Below are 27,603 nucleotides of genomic sequence, written 5' to 3'. Positions count from 1 at the left end.
CAGCGTAATGCTCTCTGAAGGAGAAGCAGTCCTGTAGATATGATGGTCCCAGACTGTTTAGGGCTTTGAAGTTAAGTACACAAACCCTGATTCTGATTCAGTACTCAATAAGTAACCAGTTCAACCAGTAGAGCACAAGCTGTGTATGTCCTCTCAGTGAGGTTCCCAGTAAGGACCCGCACCACTGCATTCTGGAAATTGAAGTTTCCAGAGCAAGTTCAGGGATAGCCCTGCATAGAGTGAGTTACAGCTGTCTAGAGGTGACTGTTGCATGGATTACTGTGGCCAGGTCAGCATGGGACAGGTAAAGGATCAACTGCCTGGGCTGGGTAAAAATGGAAAAATGCTACTCTGGAAGTATTTGTGACCTGATAAAAGGGAGGCATCAAGGATCACATCCAAACTCCTGATGGAGGAAGTTGGTACTAGCTACACTCCATTAAGCATAGGGAGGTGGGGTCCCTGCCCCCCTTCCCCCCAGCCTAGCCACAGGACCTTTGTCTTTGATGGACTTGGTTTCAGATGGCTCTGTTTTAACCATCCCACCATGGCCTTCAGATAACTGGCCAGCTCTCTTGGTATGGTATCCAATGATGCACATGTAGGACATATGATGCACAAGTAGGGCAAGTCCTCAAGAAATTTATACATGGTTCTAAAGTGTGAGGAACTGAACTGTGGCTGTTTGTTGAATTATTTTAAAATGATTTAGCAATTAGAAATTGGCTGCTGTACATCAATTGATTACTTACAGCCAGTTTCTTTTAACAGTGGGAAGCAAGCTGGGAGGTGATAAGTCCTTCCACTTCTGTACTATTAGTATATTATCTCTGCTACACTTTTTGCTCCCCAACTGGGTGTCATAAAAACACAAAACCTCTAGCAAACTTCTGTGGTTTACCATTGCTTCATCATCTCTGTATTTATGATCAGTGTGATTCTGCTTCAGCATATCTCTGGACTTCAACTGTTTTTACAACATTCATCAGAACTAAACCAGCAGTTGATGCTTTTCAATGGATCTGTGGCAGAAGAAGTCATAAATGGACTAGCAGTACCCCCAAAAGAAGTTTCAAAGACAGTCAATCATGTTATACTTGAGCAAAAGAGAGAGATCAATCCCATTCAAAACAAATCTGCTCCATTATTTTTACCAGGGAGAAAAAAATACCCCATGATTGCTAAACCTGTTGTTTCTTAGACTGTCCCCAAATCCTTCATAATCTTTAGCAATTTAAACATTTGTATTCAAATTTTTACTGTTATTACAGATATTAATCCCCTTTGGAGAGGAATTCTTTTGGATGAATATTTCTCTTGGATGATCTGGTTTTAGATTTCTAACATGGTAGAAGAACAGGAAGAAATGAAAACAGTTATTAAAATTTCAGAGCTACTGTTGACTGAAAAACCTGAGGGATTCTTCTTGAACCTGCAATTCTCAAGATACTGATCACATGCAGCATGTCTGATTTAAGAAGATCTTCAATAAATAGGCGTAGCTGCGAGATTGCTTGCATCTATGTATCTATATGTATTGTTTGTGTGTGTGAGAAATATGTCTCCGTATGTATGTTGGTAGTATTGAGCGAGTGTGTGTATGTATGTAGTTGAAATGCACTGGTACTGAATTTGGAAATAAAAGCTAGGGTAGGCACACGCTGTGGTATAGCAATTGCTTAATCAGTGATATGAGCTAAATTTATGGCTAGATAATAAAAATGAGGATGATTACCTGCATACTCTTATATTAGAATGTCTCCTGATTGCCTTTCATATGTTTAACACAGACTGTGACTATGACTGTGACTGTGGTTATATTCCATTCCGTTAAAATCAGTGGGTGTTTTCTTATTGGCATCAATTGGATATTACTGACATCTTTCTCAACCTGCAGACCAAGCTGTCTCCTTCTTGATAGGGGAAGCTGTGGTATGTGCATGCACAGAGTGTAATACCCATACTTACTACTCAAGTATGTGATGTTCTCCAATATTATTGGGCTATATAAATGGACAGATGCATGTGTGGTCTTATATATGTCTTTTTTATTTCCTGCTTTTTTTCTTTCTCACTTCATTTCTTTCTCTTTCTCAAAAGGACTTTCACACCTGATGATGGGTGAACAAGGTAGGTCTTCTCTTTCCTAATGTGCCAATGGCTGAATGTGGCCATGACAACCCACGCTTCTTCCTGATTTGGGCTTGGCTTGCATAAGCCCACCCATCCAAAGCAGTAAAATTGCTTTGTGTTCTCCTTCCTCACCTTGCCTGTCCATCACATTTGCTGAACTTTGGGCTGTATTACCAGCACTCAAGAGAATGATCTTTGGAAGTCTGGTGTGTTGACAATGAGTTGATAAGATGAATGCAACATTTTAAAAAATCCATAGAAATACTGCTTCTCTTCATATCCACTACCCTTTTATTAAATATCTGGCATAGTAAGTTTACCTGTTTGGTAAATACACCCTTCAGAAGTCTGATCCCCTTCTCTGGGCAGTTTTCATGGCATGATCCCAGATTCTTGCATACCTTGATAACCAGAGGTCCTTACTGTTTTGAATCTGCAAAATTAAAATATTTGAGTATCTGTGGAATGCACTGTTCCAACAGGTGAACTTTGGTAACCTGAGGCTGGCTTGCAAAAGGACTAGTTCTAAATCACAGACTTTTTTCCTGTGGTTCAACCCAGATGTTGTTGAACATTGATTGAAGTTGGCAGAATGGGCTCATTGGGGTCTTGCTGGTCACATAATGGGTATGTAAGGTTTGTAAAGGAAGGAAAAACATATAAGGAGAGAAGGAAACAGAAAGAGGCTTCTGAGATTCTATGGCCAGATCTGCAGGACGTTTGATCCACTGAGAAGTCATAGCTGTATTTGGATGTGGCAGGTACAGAGGGACCATTTAGTGAGTCAGATGAGAGACAGGTGGTGCCTGGAACAGAAGGCTTATCCATTAAGCTTTTGATCTCAGGTACAACGGGTCCTGTGGTTAACATGTCTACTTATTAGAACTAGTGAATATAAAAGTGTGGGTTGGATCCAGCCAGGTTTTTGAGCTGGTGAAAAATGGAGGACCATGGGGATTATGAGACATCCACGGACAAAAGTTATGTGGGAAATGATTGGCAAAAAGGAAGAGGATTGGCTGAGACTGAGTAAAAATCTGTCTGGATGAAAACCAACAGATAGAATGAAAGGATCCTTCCATCCTGGGGTTCACAAACTAGGGATGCCAGCCAGGTAGGACTTGGGGATCCCCTGGAATTGTATCTCCCAGCTACGGAAGTTGGTTCCTCTGGAGCAAATGGATGCTTTGGAGGGTAGGCTGTATGGCATTGTACCACACTGAGGTCCCTGTCTCCCCAGTCTCCACCCCCAAATTTCCAGGACTTTCCCAATCTGGATCAGGCAACCCTACCGCCCCCCCCCCCCATCCTCTGCTGGTGACCAGGTAGGACCTGGAAACCTAGTTTCAGCCATATTTGCAAGGACAATGTACTTCTGAAAGTTCAGGAAATAGGGGGAAATAATCTGGGAACATGAAACCAGGATGCTGTTCAGAAGCCATAAAGCTATATTGGAGTGCAGCTGTTCCTTTGGTGTTAATCCTATTTATTCATTTATTTTTTTTGAAGAATTTATATTCCTGTTGTCAGATTGGCTACCAAAGCAGCTTACAGATAAAATCCAGAGCCTGTGGCTGAGATGCAGAGTTTTATTTTTAGCGGCAGTGTATAAACAGAGGCACACCTGTTGCAGCTGTCACAATGCCCTCACACAGGCAAGTGCCACAGAGCCACTTGGGTTTACTTGCCATTTTAAAATCCCTTTTTCAAAGTGATTGTTATAAAAGGACAACATAGCCTTTATCTTCTCTTTCTGAATCTGAAAAAAGGACATTAGTGTGAAATAGAAAGAGCTTAGCAATAACGAACATCATATTCTAGTACCCAGCCCTGGACCTGTTGCTTTCCCAGTGCACCTGCAAGCCAGAAATACATCACAGTGAAGGGGTGCTTTTTGCTTCCTTCCGAAGTCATTTTCAAACAGATCATGGGCAGCATGCTGTGGAATCTGCACACCTAACCTAGAATGCTGATGAATGACACTGACCAATAGGAAATTATGTGACAGGGCTCTAGAGAACTAGTGCTTTACCCAAGTTTTAAGATGATCTGGCAATCTGGGTTTCTGCCAGGACACTTGATCTAAGTCCCTGTGACTATTCTCATTCCATTACAAGCATATTCCTCTCTATTCATAGTAGTTGGCTAGGCTCCAGGGAATTCTTTGCTTGCTCTCCACCCCCTGTTTCAGTGTTCAGCTGGTCTCACTGACTAGATAGTCAAGTGTGATAAGCTGCCATTGAGTAAAGCATGCACTCAGCAAGTCCCAGCCACCTGTAGCTGGATGTAAAAATTGAAGTCAGTGGGAGGTTCACAGAGGAGCAAAATTTACGAGAATATCAGGCTTTTCTAACCAGATTCATGCACAAGCATTGTATCAATGAATACACATCCACAGAGCCCATGACGCAGTACCTGTTTTATACAGTATGGCGGGGCACTGGTCTGTTGGTTGAAAGCTGCAACCCATTTGAAGAGGGTCCTAGAGATGGAAGCAGTCTTATGGGCCAAATATTCAGATTATCCTGCTCAATGCAGGAAATTCAAATCTAGGGTATTTGTGACAGGTGACTGTCCAGTCTCTCCTTGAAGACCTTCAGCAAGGAAGTACCCCTCTCCAGGTAATGGGTCTAATAACTGAACCACTCTTTAATTACTAGGAATTTTCTCCACATCTCCAGTTGAAGTCTTGAGACTTAAGCCAGTTAGTTCTAGCCTTGTTCTCTGGAGCAGCAGAGCGCAAGTCTTTGCACTCTTCTGAGGTAACGGCCCTTCAGGTATTAGAAGAGTGTGATCTCCCCTCCATCTACTGTTCTCAAGGCTAAATACTCCCATTTCCTTAAGCTTTTCTTCTCATGATTTTAGCCTAACTGATCAATAATCATGGTTTTCATCTTGGTTCCTCTTGCCTAGTGAATGGTCTAGGAACCACCAGCCTTTGACATTTTGCTAACGTCCCTGTATCTGTCTTATTATGTCAAGTAATTGTGGCTGTACTTTACTATTTCCCCCCATTAATTCTCTCATTTTTTTCCACTCTGATGAATATTTATATAGTGTGTGTAAACTGCTAATACACTTGTGTGAATGGGTGTGCCTATAAATACATATTATATACAGTGGCCATATAATATAGCAATGCAGTGTGTATTTGTGTATCCAGAAAGACTACACAATTTTATTCATCCTACACCATATACTGGTAGGTGGAAAATATTGAACAAATATGTTTCCACGGGATATCCCTTTCCTTTCCCCCCATGTTTTGAATTTTTTTAGTGTTTATAATTTGATGTGGAGTGCTGTGTATTGCTGACACGCTGATACTGCATGACAGTTTTGTCTTTCTTCATATGCAGTTGAAGCGAAAAAGCTGAAATGGTGCTTTTATCTGTGCTGCATTGTTTGTGATGCCCTCATTTTCATTTTTAATGCATGCTTTTGCGGTGTTTATTCTTTTGTGCTGTGCTCATGTGCTTATTGTCTCTTGGTTATGTGGACAGTGATCTAATTTTTATTTGTTTTTGCATTTTTTTATCCTTCCTACTCTTTTCTCTTGCTTTCTCCCTGGTGGATACTTCTCCGTACCTGTGCTTATGTGGACATACAACTCCATGCCTTATAGGTAGAAGTAAAGGTATAGATCATTTTTCTTTCAAAAACAGTCATTCTATTTATTATGTGCTGTTAAATATTTTGATGTTACATAGAGCATCTTTTAGAAATGCTTGTGCTTCCTACTAATGCTTCTATATTTTTAAAAAATGTCTTTTTGATGAGTCATCTCTGTAGCAGTCTTGAAGAATAGATGCTTTTGCAATTTATAATGAGCTTTGGCCACTGTGAAATGTTTGGTAACTGCAAATATGAAGGATGTTTGGCTATCGCAGGATATATGGGGGCATGGGGAAACCAGTTGCTATTCTAGTACAGCGTCCACTTTTGGAAGTTCTTACTTACATTGTGGTAAAATGAAATGAAGCTGGTGACATATCTGTAGCTGGCATGCTCAGTAGGCCTTGGATACTCAGTTATAGACCTATATTGAGTGGGATTTTTGTGTTGGTGTTCTGTGGGGATGACCATGAAACATAATACATCCATTTCATGAAGGACAAGTCACCTTATATCTAAATTACCTGCAGTGTAGTTCTAAACAAAGTTACACCCTTCTCAGTCCATTCCCTCAGGTTGCAGCTGTGTTAGGATTGTGCTGCTGGACACTTGTAATCTAGGGAAAGGAAATATGGAAATGATCCTGAAATCCATGGATTATGGAATTTAAGTGAGAAAACAATGCTATGTAGTTGGAGAGAACCTTTCTACGGGGAGTGATTTGTTTGGAAGAGTCCTAAATTAGGACAGTGTAGAAGGACTACCCCTCCCCCACACAAACATCTCAGTAAGGTCAATTGAGTGAGGGATGTGGCTTCAGCTTCCTTCTTAGCAGGATTACATCCTTTTGCAGAAGGGGCAGTTTAGTAGAAGAAGTAATCCATCCCTAAACGCAGCTATTAAAAAGCCAAAGCAGCTTATGTGTGCCATAGACTTTCTTTTGGAGTAAGTGGGTAGAAAAAGGGAGAATAGGAAGAACTGAAACAGTGTGATCTTATTCAAATGTAACAAACAATTGCAAATAATCAGAGAGATTATTGCATTTTTTATTTGTTGCCTAACAAATATGTTGTTTAATGGGTTTTGATGGTATGGTATAGATGCCTTGGGGTGTAGAAATGTTTGTGGCTAAATTCCAACACTGCACTGAGTGATGAAGAGCAGATGCACACTTTTCTCCTCTGCCACTCACATAGTGTAACATGTGATGGGGTTGTTCCACACTATACATATGCCTGCTCAATTTAATTCTGAGTCAAAACAAAGGGGAGAAGATAATGCAAATAAGATTTCATGCATTTTGACCTCTGTGTGGAACATTTAACATTCAGCTATGGTCATGATGAAGAAGAAAATGTCACCATCCAGATAAATGTCTGAACAAGGCTTAAAGAACTGATTAGACTGCAAAACAATGAAGTAGCTGAGCCTTTTGAGATAACCATCACCTATCCTCACTGCAAATTTTATGTTTCATGTATGCTTCACCTGGTCACTAGTTTCATTAAGGGCTCTGCACAGGTTGCACCTCTTTTTCCTAGCCAGTTTGGTGTAGAGGGTGTGTGGACTCTTATCTGGGAGAACCAGGTTTGATTCCCCAGTCCTCCACTTGCACCTGCTGGAATGGCCTTGGGTTAGCCATAGCTCTTGTAGGAATTGTCCTTGAAAGGGCAGCTGCTGTGAGAGCCCTCTCAGCCCACCCACCTCACAGGATGTCTGTTGCGGGGGGAGAAGATATAGGAGACTGTAAGCTGTTCTGAATCTTTGATTCAGAGAGAAGGGCAGGGTATAAATCTGCAATCTTCTTCCCCAAACGTGTTTTTTTGTTTCTTATGTTCTCAGTGGCATGATCTGCTTCAATTCTGCAGGGCCTGTAAAACAGAGCTCTTTCGCCAGGCTTTCAGCTGAGGCAGTGGACATCACTTGTTACCAGCCTCCCCCCCCTTCTTTCCATCCCAGTGCTCTAAGGCTGCTGGACCTTGGCAATAGGCCATGTCTGTGAGGCAGAATTTGCCATTTTAGTACCTATTGTTACTCTGTAATTTTAGATTTTATATATTTTAAATTGGTTTTTTACTGTTGATTGTTTTTGTGATGTAACCTGCCCTGAGTCTGTTCTATGGGAAGGTCAGGCTAAAAATCAAATCAATTAAATAAATGGATCCTAACTCTGGCTGGAAAATTCTTGGATATTTGGTTGCAGAACCTGGGGACAGCAGAGTTTGGGGGAGGGAGCTGAGCATGGATATGATTCTACAGAGTCTATCTTCCAAAGCTGTCATTGACTCTGCGGGGTGGGGTGGGGACTGATCCCTGTATTCTTGAGTTATAGATGAGATGAGTTATAGTTCTGGGAGATCTCTAAGCTTCACCTGAAGATGGCAACCATATGTGCAACAAAAGTTTTGCAAGTGATGGTCAATTTCTGGGAAAGGATAAATGTCAATTATATTGAAATGATTGGCAGTGATTGACGCCCCCCCCCCCCCCCCAAAAAAAAAGAAGGATTTTTTTAAAAGCATTTATTCAAAATGGGCATTCCAGGGTTCTGTAATCTTTTAAGATTGCAAAAAGTGTCTTTAAGTGAACAAGAAGCCAAAACTAGGTTTGGGCTTGCTTTGAGGTGGCAATTCTTGTGCGTAAAGTGGAAGATGAACATTAAGGAGCCATTATGCAGAGTACATCTCCTAATCCTGCTAAATAAATGATGACAAAACAGATCATAAATAACCAACTTCTTGTTTGCTGTTGAGCTTGAGTTAATGTCCAGTCATGTTCTCCTGTATCGTTTGTTCTCTTGACAGCTTTTGGATACGGAAATAATAATCGGTCTTTGTGTTACATTCCACACTAAATGCCCTAATTTCTACAGTGCTTTTTAAATGTTACGATCATTCTTGATTTGGCTCAAACATTCATGCACATGGACTGTAGTTCTCACTTTACAGAACATATGTGACTCTTCCACTTACAAACTCATGTACAATGCAAAGTGAGAAGCCTCCGAAAGGAAGCCAGCCAGTTTTATCCCCAGGGAAATTGAATTGTTTTCACTCTTGGCAAGCCAGTCTCACATCCCTTCCCTTCACTGTGTAGGGGGAGAAAAACTCCCACTGAGAGCTGTTCAGATGTAATGACAGATGGTAAGCCAGGGAGTCCCCAGTTCCAACTTTGCCTCATCCATGAATTCGCTGTGTGGTAGTGTAGGCAAGCCACTGTGCTCTCAGCCTCCATATTTTCTTCTGCATGATGGGGGTTAGTTACAGTGACTTCTCAGGCAGAGTTGTTGAAAGGATTACTTGTATGAATAATTAGGGCTTAACTATACAATATCCTGCTCCCAGTTTTATCCCAGATCTGGTCAAACAGATATAAGCTGGAGTTTCCAGGTGAAATGTAAATATCAAAACATGCAGGGGCCAATTCAGAGCAGTTGAAGGACCTGCCCCTGAAGGCTTACCTCTGGACAGTGCTGGCGATATGCCAGAATCCAGGGCAGCCATTCCCTTGCCTTGTAGGGCGAGATCCTGGAGCACTACTTTTCAATTTTGAATTGGGTCCTTGTACACCTGGGAATCTAAGTTTCAGCAAAACATGTTTGCTTTACAGGACATGTTTGCTTGGGGTAGACTCCAGTAGTAAGAACCAATGTAAAGTATGTTGAATACTTTAAAGCACTCCATGCATTTTTAAGTGTTACTACTGTTGTTATTACTGATAATAGTAGTACTATTAGTGTGGAGCATTAAGTGACTGAGTGAAATCCTAAAGGCAATGTAACTATGCATACTGAGGACCAATTGAAATCAATGTGACTTAAATTTTGTTATTGATTTCAGTAAGAACTAAACATAGCTAAATTTCTCTGGTTTATATTCTTCTGCACTGGTGCACAGAGCAGAAGGAGCAGTAAAATGCTATGTATGCTTCAATGCACAGTGCTTGGGTTATGCATATATTATTACTAGCTTGATACCTGTTCCTTCCTATGGTATATAAGTACTATTTGCTAATTTCTTTGCTGCATCTCTAAGTTGCTTCCTCCTTGTAACATTGGTGTATCTTACACAACATCTGCCAGGAGTTTTCTTTAGGGCAATAAGAGGTGATGAGAAATGTGGGGAGAAGTTGGCCTGAGGAAGTGTTGGTGTGGTGGACACTCTGGCATGTTCATGTGAGAAGTTCACTTCCAAATGGACCCTTGAAAAGTCATGCACAGTTTTCCCTGATCATTTGAAAGCTCAGTTTCCATACTGGGTTTTTTGTAAAAGCCCTACTGAATTTTTAGAGGAAGACTGGGATGTACATTTTACCTCAGGCACATTCAGTGACTCCCAATAGGAAAATGCATACTGTTAGAGCAGGGGTGGCCAGTGGAAGCTCTCCAGATGTTTTTGCCTACAACTCCCATTAGCCCCAGCCAGCATAGCCAGTGGCTGGGACTGATGGGAGTTGTAGGCAAAAAACATCTGGAGAGCTACCGTTGGCCACCCCTGTGATAGAGTGTCGTGGATGAAGACCCATCAGGCCACATATGCAAATGAGGTATGGAATGTTGTCAGCAGTTTCATGTAATTGTAACTCAGACCAGCCAGGCTCCGCAGGAAGATTGGCAACCCTAGTGAGCTTTAGAATGTTGGGGGTGACATCCAGCAGGTGATTTATGCAAATGACCTTTTGCTGTAACTGTCTCTGTGAGCAGGGGAAGAGGCAGCAGCCTCCAAGCCACAGTGTATCCTTATGGGGAAATATATTTTACTCCTTTTTACCCCCTTAGGTGGCAGATTCCTTAAAATCCTTTCTTAGCGGCTGTCTACATCATAAAAGGAATGTTCTCCCCAAATTTCAAGTTTCTAGATCCAGGGGTTTTGCCTTGGGCTGGATTTGTAGGTCAGGAGACTTGTCTATATATACATAGATTATTATTATTGTGAAGCAGGTTTATCTTCCTGGTTTCCTACAATGCAGCAGATTTAGCCAGTCTTTGAGGAACTCCATTTATGGAGGTAGATTGAGGGCTGAAGGATAGTTCTTTCTTTTTTGCATTTTGTGTGTATGAGAGAGTAAGAGAGCGCATGTGTATGTGTGCCTGTGCATGGGAGTCATGGTGACCTCTGGTGACTCCTACTGGGGCTTGGAGGACATTCAGAGAAGTAGCTTGATAGCCTGCCTCTGCCTCCCGACTCTGGTATTCTCTGGAAGTCTCTCCCATCCAAATACTTGCCACGGTCACCCCCACTTAACTTCTGAGATCTGATGAGATTGGTCTTGCCTGGGCTATCAAAGTCAGGGCATAGATATTTCTTTTTTGTATGGAGATATATATAAAGAATGCACTTATAAATATAATGTATGAATGCACCTATCTGGTGTATCACACAGATGCACTTGTTGGAGAATTGGAATTGCCTGTAGGCTCTGCCTGCTTACTTAATAGCAAATCTGGTCTTTCAATGGATGAAGCAGTCTTTAATTCCATGTGTGTGTTTGGACAGCAGGTTTGTGCAGCTTTAGAAGCAAGTGCATATGAGTGACAGCTAATGGAACTGCAAATGAGTGACAAATGAGAAACTCTGATTGGGGGAACTTCTGCTAACTGTCAAGAGGGGACAGTTGGGCAGTTGGTTGAAGCAGTTGGGGAGCTGGAGGAGTTGGAGAGTGTATGAAGCAGAGAGTGGGGTTTTTTTTAGAGTCTCTCTAATATGAGGAGAGCCTGCTCCTGAAGCAGAGTTTGTTTCAGAGCCATAGTGATGTGGCTTTGAACCTAGAAGAGGCTCTGGTCACAGTTCCCAACAAGTTAAAAAAATCTCTGTGTGAAAAACAAAAAAACCAAAGTTGTTAAAATGAGTACCCAGCTTGCTAGGGGGAAAGTGTGGATGACTGAGGAAGGCAATGGCAAACCACCCCGTTAAAATATCTGCTATGAAAATGTCATGATGCGACATCACCCCAGAGTTGGAAACAACTGGTACTTGCACAAGGGACTACCTTTACTTTTTTACAGAGACGTTAGTCTTAGCAAAAGGGACAGAGCAGTGCATACGCAAGACAGTGTGATTATAATGCATGAAGTGTAACAGGACATTTAGGTTAAGCAACCTCTAAGACAAAACCTTTTAACTTCTGTAATACCCATAGGGGAAGCCAAACAGCTTTATATCTAAAACTGTCTCTGGTGAAGTCAGCAACCTTAAATGCAGTTCTGTGTTCATATTTAAATTTATGCCTACATGAACAAGCAAACCAACAACAAAAAGCCCAGTGAAAATATCAAGCCCCTTCCCTGCCCATGTATTTAAATAAACCAAAATTTGTTTAAATCTTTGCCAGTGCCTATTGTGCCATTTTCTGAAAAGTAAATTTTGATGACTGAAGCAACAGACAAGGTGATCATTTTAGAGGGGAAATTGTTAAAGGAGTCGCTTTGTTACAGACTCACTTCCATGTTTTATGAATCAAGGGGGCACTACAGACACTCTTTTGCTATTGTGCTGTATCAGCATTTAATGAAGATTTCCCATCTCATAAAATTAAGAGAAGAAATGGAAGCCTGACTTGCTAAGAACTGAAACAAGTACATTTCCTTAGGGGTAAATTTGACTTGTTTTCTTTTGAGGATTTCCACTCTATACTGTGCATAAGTTTGCAAGTGTAGAAACACATATGTACTGCAATCTGCATAGAGAATTAAAGTTGTAGCCTACCGTTTGTTCTGTTTCTTCATGGTTTCAATGATCATAAGTATAGTTTTATTATTATTTTTCCTGGAAGTGTGTTCCATTTATATCACTGGCATTTGTATCCCAGCTGAAGAACAAACTGAAAAGGGCTGAATGGCAGGTGATGGGGGAGGGGGAGATACTGACCTCTTTTTGCATGCTTAAATAATTAGTAGCATTTAAATGAGTAATGTGCAAAATAATTTTCCGTATCTCTTTGCCAGTAAAACCACTAGGATTTAAGAGCCTTGTGAATAAGAGCAGCTTAGTAACCAAGGGTTTATGCAAATATTTCAGCAAACCATGAGTGATTAATTATTTTTTAAAAGTATTTGTGTTCTAATAGTATCTATTTATAAGGTGGGGAGGAGACAAAATTACATCTATATTGCCAGCTGTGGTTATCATTCTTAAGATTTTGGTTTGTCATATAAAATGGTAGTGGCTTTGTTGTGGTTGATCATTGAAAATTCTTTTTCTGAAACACTGAGTTTTGAAACACTGGGTTTAGAAACACTGGGATTTTCAGCCCCTGTTTTTGAACTTCTTTTAAAAACAACAACACTTCTAGGCTTGCTAGGCAGATGGCATTGCAGATAATTTACTTCCCTTTTAATTGCAAGATTTTTTTAGAACAAAAAAGAGAAAACATTTAGTTTAGCTATTTATAAAGAGATAATCCATATAATCCAAAGGGTGAAGCCAGCCCCCACCCTAATGTTAATCAGGCAGAAACTCATTGAAATTGTTATAGAGATAGTACCTAGTGCATGAAAAACCATGAACAGTTCATCCAGGAATAAACTCTGTACAGTTGGTGGGAATTTTTACATAGCTGATAAACATTTTCATCTATGTAAAATGTTGATTTGGTATAATTAATAGGGATGGATGAAAATCAGGAAAATGGTGGTTTTTGGGGGGTTCGTGGTTTATACATTTTCTTGCTTGATGAACCAGTTCATGGTTACTGAGTTCATGGGTTGGAAGTGAGCTCTGAAAGCATTTAAATGCCATAGAAGCCCACCACTGGCCTGTGGCCTGACCTAATTGAGCCCTGAAGGCATTTAAATGCCTTTGGAGCTTAATTCTGGGTCAGGCTGCCCAACTGGAAGTGAGCTCTGAGGGTATTTAAATAAGCCTTTGGAGCCCTCCTCTGGGTCAGGCATAGCACTGTGGGTTGCTGTGCTGATATATCCCCCGAAGCAAACTGCAGGCTTACTTGTCATGGGGAATCTTAGGGATGGGCACAAACTAAGAAAATGGAGGTTTGTCCTGGTTTGTGGAATCTCACGAACCATGGTCCTTCATGAACCTTTCCTTTTAACAAACTGGTTCATGAGCTTTGTGGTGTGGTAGAATGCTCTCCTCATGGACTAGAAATGTCAAAGTCACATTTCTCCAGCTGACTCTCCTTTACCTGCCCTCCAAAACTGGTGAAGTTTGGGTTTAGTGGAGGTGTTATAGCCCTCCAAAGTTATAGTCCCAAGTTAAAACCTTCAGGGAAGTGCTCTGTGTGGTAGTCACAGCTGTAAGTTCAGTAGGGCATCAAGTGGACCCCCTGCTAGCTAGAGGCATCAAACTTACAAAGGATCGCCCTGGGATGTTCCTCTACCTGCCCTTCAAGTTCAGTGAGGATTGGCTTTAGGGCCCATGTACTGCCAGCCTTCTCATTGTAGACATTGTTGCTGTAGATAGGCAATCCTTCTCAGGCCCCCTGGTGACTAGGGTGGGTTTTTTTGGGGGGGGGGTGGCCTGACACACTCCCCCTTGTGCCCGGGAGGTGGTCACTCATTTGTGAAGATGGATTCTGGGGGTAGCCAATCTTTCCCTTCAGGCCTAGGAGATGGTCCCCCACCCCCCTCATCATTGTTGAGAATTGTTATTGTAGATGGGGGAACCTTGGATGCAGTCAAACGAGTTCACTTGTATGGATGGATTTTTAACAAGGAAGAGGTTTGCATAGGTGGATGTCAGTCCATGAGGTGAGTGTTGTGCCTTGAAGTAGATCTTGGTTCATGAGGTGGGTGCTGCACTATGAGGTAGAACTTGGTTCCTGAGGTGGCTGTTGTGCTATGAGGTAGATATTGGTCCATTAGCGAGGAGGCTGGAAGCACTGGTTCTTGGTTGAATACAACTTATGAGGAAGAGAACCAGTGTTTCAAACCTCACAAACCTCTAAGAAAATATTGCTGCTTATGGGCAGTTTGTGGGAGATCTCACAAACTAAGACCCATGAACCATAAACTGGGCAGTGTTTGTCATAAGGTTCATGACAAGGTTTGTGCCCATCCCTAGTCCTGATCTATTGTGAGTGATGCTTATTTGACTTGTGGAAGCCATCAGAACAGCTTCCAAGTGATACAAGGCTGTAGTGCCCTGTTTCTTATCTGAGAATTATTACAGGTGTAGAACACACAGAGAGCTGCCATACATAGACTTAGACCACTGGCTTATCAAGTTTAGTTAATATCTTTTCCTGCTGACACTCTGGAGAGCCTACATCAGGCTGAGGTTTTCCCCACCTGTGCTATCTCAGAACCTTTTAAACTGAAAATGTCAAATCTTAAAGCTGAGTCCTTATACATGGAAAAATATGTGCTCTTCCAAGAAGCTATGGCACCCTTCCACCCTGTTCTGATGTTTGTGATAACTATATTCTCTCTTGTGTGACAGCTGGGCAATGTGGCTTCCAGCCTTGACGAATCTCTGGATAGTAGGTTCCTAACTTGCTGTTAGTGGCTGTGGAAGAAAGCAGAGAACAGCAGCTTTTAGCATAAGGGATTTTTTTGTGGTTTTTTTCCCTCTCAATATGAAAGATGATCATTTTTACATTATTCAGGCCAATGCCAAATTGTCCATTGGTTCGAGAGAGATGAGGAATAACACAGAATGTAGACAGAATTGTTCTGGATGATTCTGGTCAGGCCTCATTCAGATATAGGGCCGCAATTAAGAAGCTCTAGACATCTACTTCATTTTCTTATATCAGATAATTTTGTTCCTATCAAGAGGTACACCTCAGCCACATTTTAGGTTCATTATGGGTATAGTGCACAAGTGATGGTATCAGATAAACTTGCTCCCACTTTCATCCTTTATTACAGTTGAAGTGTTTTGCACATTTGGCACTATTTGAACAGAACACTATATCATCTATTACTGCTACATCAAAATTACCCAAAGATAAACAGGTCACAAGCCAGTCCTAAGAATAAACTCCCAGTCAGTTCAGCAGCCCACACCTGTAGGTATTAAAAATCATCTTCTAACAACAGCTAGCCCTCCCACTTGATAAGGGCACACATTTCTGACTAATTATCTTATAACTTCAAATACCTTATAAAGTTTATCTAGATTTTAATATATTCTTTATATATAAAAACTGTTAAGTCATTCTTGTTATTTTTTATAATAACAAATTCTGTTTAACAATACTGATTTACAAGTTGTCATACTTATCTTACTTATCAATAGCTGGACATACTTGCCATTCTCAGATTGTTCTGCAACACATAATATCTATTGGTAGGGCTTAGTCAGTTTCTAATCTAGAAAAGACAATATAATTGTGTTCCTCGTTCATTTCTTGCCATTTTCTGTTCTGGGCCTCTAAACTCCCTTGCGGCCCCGGCACCAAGGGGAGGGTGAAGAGGGTGCACAGGCAAGTGGTCCCCTTATTCCTTTACTAATAACCCCATTTACAACCCAGGTTTGAAAATGCACACCCAGTTTTTGGAATAAAATTGTCCACAACTTGCTTTAAGAAGCCTTGGCACAGCATGGGGTACCAGATTCTGTTCATCAACTGATCTGCCTGCCAGTCAGTGATCCTCTGCCCACTGGCTGAGGTCACAGGAAACCTTGGTATGACAGGTTGCTGGATCCCACGAGGGCAGCTGCCCCAGAGTGGTCTCCTTTGCCACATGAGTGTGAGGGTAATCCCTGGGACTGCCCCCAGGCTGGGCATTCCTCTTGACCCTCATGCAAGATCCCTAAAGGGGCTCCCCATACTTATGAAAATAGATGCACAGACTGGCTTTCCTGAAAATGGATCCTTGCTGATACCACCTAAGTTGCAACAAGGAAGAGTTAATTGAAATAAAACCTGCATGCAAATCTCCCACAAACCATATCCAAAACAGGGGAGGAAGGTGGGCCAATATGCTTGATGCCGAAGAGAAACCAAGCTGGGGCAGCCTGGTGTCCTAAGTAGCAGCCTGGATGCCCCTGCTCTCCCAGCCCTTCCCGTGTTCCTTGATAGGCCTGGTGAGGGCAGGGGAGGCCCCAGCTTCACATGCTCACCACTGGCCTGCCCCTTTTGCCTGCCTTGCCTTCTCTGCTCTCCCTCCTCCCCACAGTGCCTGAAACAGGACCCATGGTGATTCTGGGCCCCAGCTTCTGGCTTGTTTAGCTGAGACACTGAACCAGTTCTGTCTCTTGTGTGCAGTAACATCCTCCATGATCCTTTTGATCAAGTCCAGCAATTGTTCCCATAGCTTTCTGGCCATATCCAAAACAGAAAAAACTACTTTTCTATTGTCTGATGTAGTCTGTATGGTGATTCTCTGATTTCTCTGCTGTCCAGATTAGATTTGGGAGGTATTGCCTGAAAAAAGAGATAACAGGATGGGAGATGGTAATTTATCTCAAAGGATTGGGATTGTTGGCCATTCCAGGAAAAAATAAGGCTGCATGACATTATCAAAATTATTAATGTAAATAGGACTACATGACATTATCAAAATTATTAGTGTTTCTCATCTCAATGCTAAATATACTTTTTAAGTAGATGCCCAACATTGCTGAACTTAATGAAATCAACACTAGCACCAAAATTGTCTTAAATCATTTTAAACTGTTTTAAAATTATTGAATTGATATTAATTGTTAAAATTTTAATTGTTTATTTACTGTTTTATTGTTTTAGTTTGACTGTTGTGAGCTGCCCTGAGCCTGCTTCAGTGGGGAGGGCGGGATATAAATCTGAGAAATAAATAAATAAATAATAAAATAAAAATATTACTTAACTCAGCCACATAAGTTATTGAATTCTGAGACATCAGTATTTACATTAACATTCTTTGTTATTTTTTCATCTTCATAGCATTGTTCTCAAAGCCCTTTATGTATTATTTTTAATTACACACTCAAAATCTCAAGGTAAAGTGCTTTTGGTTGTGTTGTAAAGATGCTTGTATAGTGTGTGAGTGAGAAGCAGAGAACAATGTGTTAGGGATTATACAGACAAGTAATTTGAGTGAACACAGTGCTAATGTCTCTCTTTTATGTTAAAACTGTTCCTCTTTATATGTGAATGAGCATCTGACTTCTGCTTGGTTTTAATTTTCATTAAGAAGAATGATTCCTCTGGGAGTTGCAAGCATTATGCCTGCATTGTGTGTAAACAGAAGTAGAAATATTGTCCTCTGCTGTATTATTGCAGTGTAGTGGAGGGTTTTTTTTTTAATGGGGCTCAGGTTTCAGTCTGTGCAAAGTGAATATTTAATCGATGCGATGGAAAGCTTTCTTTCTCTAATTTGCAACATTCAGTGGTATGTAGAGATATGGAGGTAGAGAAGCAGGCCATATGTTTTGTAAAAGCTGGGCTAATAGCACTTTTGATGGATGTCTGATTTTTAAAGTGCTGTATCTTTCATTAAAATTTACATGCAAAGTAAGGGCATGCCCAGTGACATGAAAGCTAATGCAACTAGCCGATCTTGACATAATAACAATCAGAAGAAACTGGAGATCCCAGATGGCAGCTTGGCCTTTGCCATCCTTTTAATAAGCTACTAACTGCTAATTATTGCACTCTTTGGGGCAAGTTAATTTACTGCTGTCTCTTAAAGAGACATTGCTCCTTTTACTGGCACATAGTACTTTCCATGAAGGACACTTAAAGAGGGGGGTTGATTGTATATGTGTGTGTGTGTGTGTGAGAGAGAATTTTCTTAGGTTGGAGGTTTCTGTTGGACAGTAGGAAAGATGCAAAATTTCAGAGAGAAGCTTAATTAATAAGTATATTCTGTACAAACGTGCGTTTTAAATATATCTTCCAAATGTGGTCAAATGTTTATATAGTGACTTTCCCTCTTAATCCTAATGGAGAGACTGTATCTTTCTGTGAAGATAAGGATTTTCCTGCACATTTGTTTTCTCTGCAGAAACACAGCATACATTCATTGAATGATGTATTTAAAACATCTACCCTACCTTTCCCTTGTGGCTTCCCTGCCACCTGAGTGTGAGGGTAATCCCTGGTTGGCTTACAATTTCAAGATACGTACAAAATACAATAAAACCCCATTGTTCCTCCTTCTCACAAATGCCTGCAGTTTAAACCCCATTAAAAAGAAACACAGCTATAACAGGCTTTACAATGCCTCCTAAAAACTTCTAAACGTGATGTCCTGCTTTTGGGGAGCCTGTTCTACTGTGTATGGAGCACAATAGAGAATGAATGGTCTCTAGCATGTGCCAAGCAGGCTGCCTTAAGGGGGGGTGCAGCTAGAAGATGTGCATTTAAAAAAAGTATGAGTTTTTTCTAAGCAGTTAAGAGATCTACTTAGCGGGCATTACTCTCAGAAAAGTATTCTTATTTATTATCGTACTGTGCAATATGCACTTGCAGGGCAGATGTACTTAGCCATTTGGAACCTACAAAAGTACATGGGCACAAATGATATATAACAGCCAAGGATCCTCATCTGTTTATTCATGCATGAGTAGTCCTGTTCAGCCCTGACCTGGATAGCCCATGATAGCCTGATCTCATCAGATCTCAGAAGCTAAGCAGGGCTGACCCAGGTTATTTATTATTATTATTATTATAGGGGCCACCATGGAAGACCAGGGTTGCTATGCAGAAGCAGGCCATGGCAAACCATCTCTAAACATCTATTGCCTTGAAAACCCTATGGGCTTGCCATAAGTTGGTTACAACTTGATGGCAAATCAAACTCCTATTCATTCTGAAAGTGTTATGGGGGCATCCATTTTTGAACCATAATGGAGCATGCAGGTGAGGAGAGCCAGATGTTATCCTTTGCCACACCTGACCATGCTCCATTCTGATGCCCAAAGCACTTTTCTCCCAGCCAGACTACAGTATTAGAAGTGAGCTGGGCTAAGAGAGAAACATGTCAAGTCCCAGAAAAGTCCAGGTTTTAGTTTCTCTCAACTGCACACTCTGTATCTGTTTAAAATTGTCACCACCTTGAATGTAAACAGGTAGATTAGTATAAATGCACAAAAATCCTTAATTTAACTTTTAGTTTAATTAAATAAAAGATGGGCAGCCCAATCCAGATATGGTGTAGCTGCTGCGCCGCTAGTAGACTTCCTGAGGACTTTGGCACGCTGGAGCGTGGTGAGGGGAGAGGCGTAGCTTGCTGTGAGGGAGACGGTCGCCATGGCAATGCTGCTGGCGTAGGCACGCAAAGGAGGTGGAGGCAGCTGGAGGGGAGGGCCAGCCCACCCCCCCATTGGTCAGTCCTGGCGCATGCGCCACGGCTCATGACAGTCAGGAATGGGGAGAGGTGGCCCCAGAGAGGCTGATAGCCATCCCCTACCTGCCCCCAAACAGAGAACGGAGCCAATGTCCGTATGGCTGGGAGCTCACCAGCAGAGCTTTCCACCACACGCTCCTTTCCCTAACAACTGAGTTGTTCGAGGCCAGAGTGGAAGTATTTCTAGGAGGGGGGAGACTGCGATTGGGTGTTGGGGAGGGGGCTTGTCAGCCCGAGGCATGAGAGGAATGGCGAGGCAATCACGCCACTCCCTAAGGGGTTTGTGAGCTTCCGCAGTGGTGGAGGCAACCTTTGCTTTTGGTTTCAAAAAGTGCCTATGGGGCACGCCGCTGTTTTTGCAGGCGTAACATTGCACCTCTCGGGGGGGGGGGGGGGCGTGTCATGGGCCAAACTGCTCAGGAAGCCACCTAAGCCTGGCCGCACCCCCAAGTCCACCCCTTCCTCCGCCTGAACGGCATGCTCTGCCTCACTTCCACCCATGCTCAGGCGCAGCCCTCAGGAGCCGCTGCCCTCGGGCGGAGTGGCGCTCAGGTGGCCCGCTGCCCACGTAACTCCCCTCCACTGTGGCGGCACTGGTCGTACGTCGGTGCACACCCTTCCTGCACCCATGTAGCAGCTTGTCTGCTCCCAAAAGACTCCCCCACCCCGGATTGTGCTGTAACTGACTCTTCTTTCCCCTACTGGGCTTAATAATAGCTTGTGGGGGATTTAATATGCAAAATAGTATGGGGGGAAAAGTGTTAATCCCCCGACTGGCCCCAATATGTACCTTTTTTTAAAGGTAATTGGAAGACTATGCAAGATTTCACATCCTTCAGTATTGCTGTTCACTGCATCATGTATAGTTTTACCCTAGGTCTGCATCTTGCCTTTATTGTATTGTGGAATATAGTACACACAGATTAAAATAGCATCAGAGATGTGGTCTCATGTCTGGGATGGGAAGGAATAGCAGCTTGCCATCTCCTATGGTGCCTTATATGCAAGTGTTTAACCCAGTAGCAGTCCCTGCTTGCTGCTGTGGGGGGTATTTCACAGCGTCTGTGTCATTGTGCTTGCCACCTTCTGGAAGCAAAACATTTGCCCAAGTTACCATGTTGCCTTCTGGGGGGAGGGTATGGGTGGGCAGCATGCATATCCTCAATTCTAAATGCTGTCTGCCTGTGTGCTGCCAGCATGTGCAAGCAAAACACTTATCTCTAAGCTTAGCAGGCACAGCAGCAGAAAAAGCAGAATAGCATGCAAACAGGAAGCACTGCACTTAAATAGAATCAAATAAAACAGGGGTGGCCAATGGTAGCTCTCCAGATGTTTTCTCCCTACAACTCCCATCAGCCCCAGCCAGCATGGCCAATGGCTGGGGCTATGGGAGTGGTAGGCAAAAAACATCTGGAGAGCTACCGTTGGCCACCCCTGAAATAAAAACCCTTCCCAAGCTCATGAAGCACCAGTTCTTTCCATCAGTTGGAAATACTAATCTAGCTGCAAAACCTCCTTTGGTTGAAAGATCTGTATGTAATTCTGCTGGCTGTCAGATGTCTCTGATTTGCAGTCTTCCTCCTCCATCCCTCAGACCTCCACGAACTGTGAACCAACAGAGTCATGTTTCAGAATAGGGGCCACATCTGAATGTTTTTAAATATTTGTTGTTAATTTTTCAGTTATAACATTAATACAAGAAGCATTTTCAGTTTAGATTTTGATTAGCTAATATCTAAATGCATAGCCTCAATTGGAGTTTATTTGAATATCATTCTGAGTTCTGTATGCCTGCTTGTAGTTCCCATGCTTGGAACAGATTGTTGAATCAGGAAGAGTGTGAGGTCTGACAGGGATGCTGCTAGAGAGATGCCTAATTTTAGATGTGATTTGTTTAGAAACCTAGACTGGAAGTCAGGCTGTACATTCTGTGGCTGAGCACTTTTGGGTCTGGCCCACTCCAGGCTGCAGATACTGGTTTCCGTGTTTAAATGTTTAGTAGATTTTAGATATATTACAGTTTGAATGAGTTGTTATTCTAACAGAAAGGAAAGGTCCCCTGTGCAAGCACCAGTCATTTCCGACTCTGGGGTGACGTTGCTTTCACAACGTTTTTATGGCAGACCTTTTACGGGGTGGTTTGCCATTGCCTTCCCCAGTCTTTTACACATTCCCCCAGCAAGCTGGGTACTCATTTTACCAACCTTGGAAGGATGGAAGGCTGAGTCAACCTTGAGCTGACTACCTGAATCCAGCTTCCGCTGGAATCGAACTCAGGTCGTGAGCAGAGAATTTAGACCACAGTACTGCAATACTGCTGCTTTACCACTCTGCACTAATCACTCTATTCTAACAAGGGGCCTCCAATTAAGTGCTTGGGGCAAAGACTGACAGCTGCTGTATCCATAAAGTATCATGTTTATATTAAATGTATACAGGAAGCTGCCTTATGCCAAGTCATACTATTAGTCTATAAGGTCAGTATTCATGTACTCTTAGTGGAGGTTGCTCTCCATGGTCTTTCACATCACATACTGTTTGATTCTGGGACTGAACCTGGGAGGGACCTTCTGTATGCAAAGTAGGTACTTTGTTGCTGAGCCAAGGCCCTTCCCCAGTGTTATGATGTAGACAGATACAGTGTTCTACATGCTTAGAATCCAGGTACCAAAGGCTTAGTTCAGAAAGGCAAAGGCAAAACCAGCTAGAGGCAGAGGCTGTTGCCCAGTGGCTTCATTTAATTATCCATGTTAAATGAAGAGTGGACAAAGTCATTCCTAATGGAAAGTCAGTTTGACTTTAATTTTTTTCTTCTTCCAAGGTTATTGTCATTAAAGACATGAAACTCTGATGGGGCAAATTTACATGTAAAGTATGTCATTTTTAAAAAGACTGGTCGTTCCTGTTTAATTGTTGAAAGGCACAATCAGCGGAGGCCAGTGCAGACTCACAGAGTTGGGTTTTGCATTGAGAGCTTGTTTAGAAATGAAGGAACAGCTGCTGTTTTAAATGGACTCTAATTTTGACAGTTTATGCCATTCTGTGAATGCATGATTCTCTGCGATAATGTTTGGGAGGACTGATGGCGGGTAATAGCTTATTTCCTGGGCTTTATGGTAATGCAGCAAAGTGATTATAATAATGTCATCAGGAACTGAAATAGACCCCCTTGTCACACATATCAGACAGCCCTGCAAAAAAAAATGGAACCCAATGAAAGATGCTTTAAGTCTCATTGTAGCTTTTCATGCAAGAGACTGTTAACATTAAAACATGGGGTAGTTTACAAAATATATGCTGCGTAAGCTGTATCTGCAACACAGAGATTTTTTTTTTATGGAACAGCACACATGGGTGCAGTACAGGTAGTATAAACCCATCCCTTGAATTTCAAGCATGAAGCAGAGCTTAGAGTTTCATTAAGACTCTAACCGAGATGTTGAAAACTGTCAGGAGCGCCTTCAGATTACAGGACTCCAGAGCTGTAGAAAACCTCAACTGGTGTATGTGTGTGTGGGAGGTATAACTCATCAGAGAATAAAGTTAGGAGTCTCAAAATTGGCCAGTGGCTTCAGGATGATTCTGGGAGTTCCAGGGTCAAAAAGGAATGGCATGGGAATATCCTGGCCCAGGTTATCTTGAGACATGTCCCCCATTACATTTACAATGGAAGCTAAGGGTCTCTGTTTGTGGCTGACATAATTCATCAGAAAATAATGCTTCATGTTTGAAAACTGGCCATCAACTCCAGAATGATTATGGAAGTTGCACTGCCAAAAATGAAGGGAATTGGGACACTCTGAACCAGGCTATCTTCACAGGTTACTTGTAAGCAACCTGTCTTCTGTGTCTAGTACTCAGATCCCCAAGCTGCCATGGAAGGTTACTGGGTGACACACTCTCAGCCAGACCTACCTCACAGGGTTGTTGTGAGGATAAATGGGAGGATAGGAGAACAATACAGCTTTGGGTCCATATTGTGGAGAAAGACTGGGGATAACATTTGTTATAAATATAATTTTGGCTACAGTTCACCCCCCTACCCCCCCCCCCCCAAAACAAAGACAATAGCTATTGCTGTTGCTTCATCTAATATTGCTGCAACCCTTTCATCAAGTGGAGAAACTGATTATGCAGTATTCAAACTACTGTTAAGTATTGTGAGCACAGTGGTCAGGGGCAACCCCCCCCTTCCGTATCTGTAGAAGTCATGTAATTTTGTGAAAGAAGCAGGAGTAGTTTCCTCTCTTTTTGCAGCCAAACTGTGCCTGCCAAAAATTCCCTCCACATGTACTCCATTTGCACAGCCTGTGCCTTTCAATATTACTATATATAACCAGGTATCTCATTTTGTAATTTTGTATTTACACACACAATCTTCCAATATAGAATCTACTTCTTACATTTGATGAAGTGGGCTCTGGATCACAAAACCTCATGTCACATTAATTCTTTAGTAAGGATATCAGAAATTTATTCCAGTTTACTCTTGTTACTTTACCTAGCACAAAAGCAGGGGCAAACTGGGTTATAGAGTGATGCTAGATAAGAAGTACTGGGACCACTGGGATTGATTTTGCTGATGCTAAAAAGATTGCATCATTTGTCATATTGAAATGTAGCCTTTACAAAGGGCTATTAGATCTCCTGCCAATATTAACCCCCCTCTGTTAATAATATTAACAAAGGTTTGCTACTGTGCTACAATTAAGTACATTCTAAGTTTCCAAAAAGAATACGGATGAGAAGTAATTGGAGCCAAGGCTGAAAATAGGGGGGGGGGGGGGGGAATGAAAAAAATTAAGTGGAGGGAAGGAGAAATGAATGAGAAAAAAAGGTGAAAAGGGCGATAAATTAAGGCAAATAGTAGGAAAGGTAGTTTTATCTTGCTGCAACTACTTTGCAGGATCTGGTTGGGCAGGCCATACTATGGAGCTGGGTGGAAGGAAAGGAAGAAGAAGAGGATAAATTGCTAAAGACAGCAACCTTGTTAGCAGGCTGCAGGCTGAGAATTGGCTGTGTCAGCCACTGGCTTTTCTGGCTTGTGTTGCTCCAGTGCTAGCTTGGTTGATGGTTTTAGCATAATCTTTTAGGCAAGTTTGCTTCAGTCTTTCAGAGAGATGAGCATAGCCAATAACATTATTGTGGTCAGACTTCCTACTCTCTGTAGCAGCATGACTGCAGTTTCAAGGACCCTCCAGTGGACTTAGGATCCCCAGAATTTAACCTCCCAGTCTCCCCCTCTCAGCATACCTAACAGGTACCTGTGTTTGTATAATATGCCACAGTATGTATTTTAAAGCTTCCAGCCAGTTCTCCCCAAGGGGACTCAAGGATGCTTACAAAACTCCCAATCACAATAAATAACAACTGACAAAAGCTAGCTTTAAAAAAATCACCAATTTCAAGTTTAGTACAGGATTTTTGAAGATATGAAGGGGTGAAGAGTTAGAATAGGGCTTGATAGTGATGTCTGAATCCAGTGAGGATGATCTGAGGGAAAGTAACAGCACAAGGCACAGAAAAAGCTTTACACTGTTGAAGGCAATTGAAGGCAGATCTCTGACATGCCCTCTGTTTGCTAAGTGGCATATTCACTTCCTTAGATTAAAAAAAATGTTTTGAGTGCCTCAGTATGCTGGTGGCAAAGCATATAGAGAAATGAGGGGAAGTTAAATTTTAAATAATGCCTTTAAACCTGCCTGTAGTTTTTCCTAGGCTACGTGTATATCAGTTTAAAACCACACAGAGACATTCATGCGGATGTCAGGGGAAGGCACTGATCAATCTCTGGTGCTCTTTGTCTCATATGTTATTTGAAAATTAAGAGTTCACAAATATTCAGGGGAATAAATTACACTGGAGGCAAAGCTAGAATCTGCACTTGTGAACTCATCCTCTAAAATGTTACACACCCTGTGCAGACTTTAACTTGGGCCATCTGCAGCTGCAATGTGCAGTTCCAGGTTCCATTCCTATCTCTTGCAGAGCTTAGATTTCCAAGTAGTATGCTGCTGTTCAGGATGCTCCAAGCTAGCCTGATCTCATCAGATCTCAGAAGCTAAGCAGGGCTGACCCTTGTTATTACTTGGAAGGGAAACCACCAAGGAATACCAGGGTCATTGTCATAGAATAGAATCATAGAGTTGGAAGGGACTTCCAGAGTCATTTAGTCCAACCCCCTGCACAATGCAGGAAACTCACAAACACCTCCCCCTAAATTCACAGGATCTTCATTTCTATCAATGAAGCTATGCTAAGGCAGGCAATGGCAAACCACCTCTGAGTGCTTTTTGCCTTGCAAACTGTATGTCGCCACCCAAAATTGATTGCAACTTGACAGCAAAAAAAAAAGGGGGGGTCTAATGTGCTGAAGGATATATTTCCCATGCACTCTGTTATGTGAATGTTTGCTGACTCCACTTACATTCCACTGTTCCTGCTGGGCCTTTTAAAACCCCCCCAAAAACTGTGACTATCATAAAATCCCACAGCAATGAATTCTATCAGTTAATGGTGCATTCTATGAATTAGTTTCTGTGATATCTTCATTTTAATTGGATGACCCTGAGTTCTTCTATTTTAAGAGAAGGTGAATAATGTTCCATATTCACCCCATCCACCCCTCTTCTGCCTTCCTATACCTCTTAGCTCTCTTATTGTGCAGATGTTGGATAAGAGTCTTCACAGCCTCCCAAAGGTGTCAAACTTTGACATATGCAGCTGTTTTTGTCAAACACACAGATTGATACATTTATTAGCCTAGGATTGGTGATTTACTTTGGGTCTCTTAATGGAATCTTCAGTTACAAAAATATACACAGAAAAAATAAGCAAGTCCATGATAAGGCTGCTAATTTATCCCTAGATGTCTATGTGCAGGGTTTTTTTTTTTTAAGTTAATTTACACAGAAGTTAATTTAATCATGTGAATAGTCACCCACAGTTTAAAGTGGTATAGAGTCCAATGGTTTGCCACCTCCACTGCTCTCTGTCATTGCTAGGCCTTAATTGTAGACTCTAGTTAAATATGTTGTTTTTTCTGCGCTTGTTAAATATAGATGGCAGCTTATGTATTCAACAACTGTTCCCTTAGGCGAAAACTCTGAATGCAAACAGAGCCAAAGCTTTGAGAAACTCTATACTTTTTAAAAAGCCAGTCGCATTAGCTAGCAGTGGCCACACTGTGGTGTCTGGGACAGTGAATTCCAATTGGTACTTAATAGAAGAGAAGAAAAATATAACTATAATAAATGGGTTTCAGGGTTGTGATAGTTTGTAGTGTGATCTGAGCACTGTTTCTGAAGGCTGTCTTGTCTCATTTTTAATTGGTGAAAGTTTTATAGCTGTAAAGTTGGGTGATAAAACTCAGGCATTAATTTTGAAATGAATGTTGCTGACAATTGAATATATAGTATAAAATGATATCATGGGTTTGTATGAATAACTGTAACTCCATTTCTAGGATTTCAGGGACAAAAAAAGGCATGGGGAAATTCACCCCCACCTTGAAAAGCTTTAGTTGAATCTTGGGAGTGATATGGGATAATCTATCTCATGTCTATATCACCTTTCCTCCAAGGAGTTTAGGTTGATATGTATGGTTTTCTCTTCCCTGTGAG

General features: G+C 41.8%; 1 protein-coding gene across 22 annotated transcripts in view; it reads left to right on the top strand.

Moving 5' to 3' along the window:
• NRXN3 (neurexin 3) overlaps positions 1-27,603 on the top strand; it is a 1,739,678-nt gene that overhangs the window by 74,542 nt on the left and 1,637,533 nt on the right. For 16 of the 22 annotated variants that reach the window (XM_060262989.1, XM_060262971.1, XM_060262983.1 and 13 more), the window contains exon 3: positions 2,101-2,130. The exons of the other annotated variants lie outside the window; for them this stretch is intronic. In XM_060262989.1, the coding sequence (XP_060118972.1) occupies positions 2,101-2,130 (30 nt within the window). The remainder of the gene's footprint in view (positions 1-2,100; positions 2,131-27,603) is intronic. 22 annotated transcript variants of the gene reach the window in all.

This window comes from Heteronotia binoei, chromosome 21 (genome assembly GCF_032191835.1).
Source record: "Heteronotia binoei isolate CCM8104 ecotype False Entrance Well chromosome 21, APGP_CSIRO_Hbin_v1, whole genome shotgun sequence".
Classification (NCBI taxonomy): domain Eukaryota; kingdom Metazoa; phylum Chordata; class Lepidosauria; order Squamata; family Gekkonidae; genus Heteronotia; species Heteronotia binoei.
The sequence above is the reverse complement of the archived record's forward strand: the minus strand, read 5'-3'. Positions and strand labels throughout refer to the sequence as shown.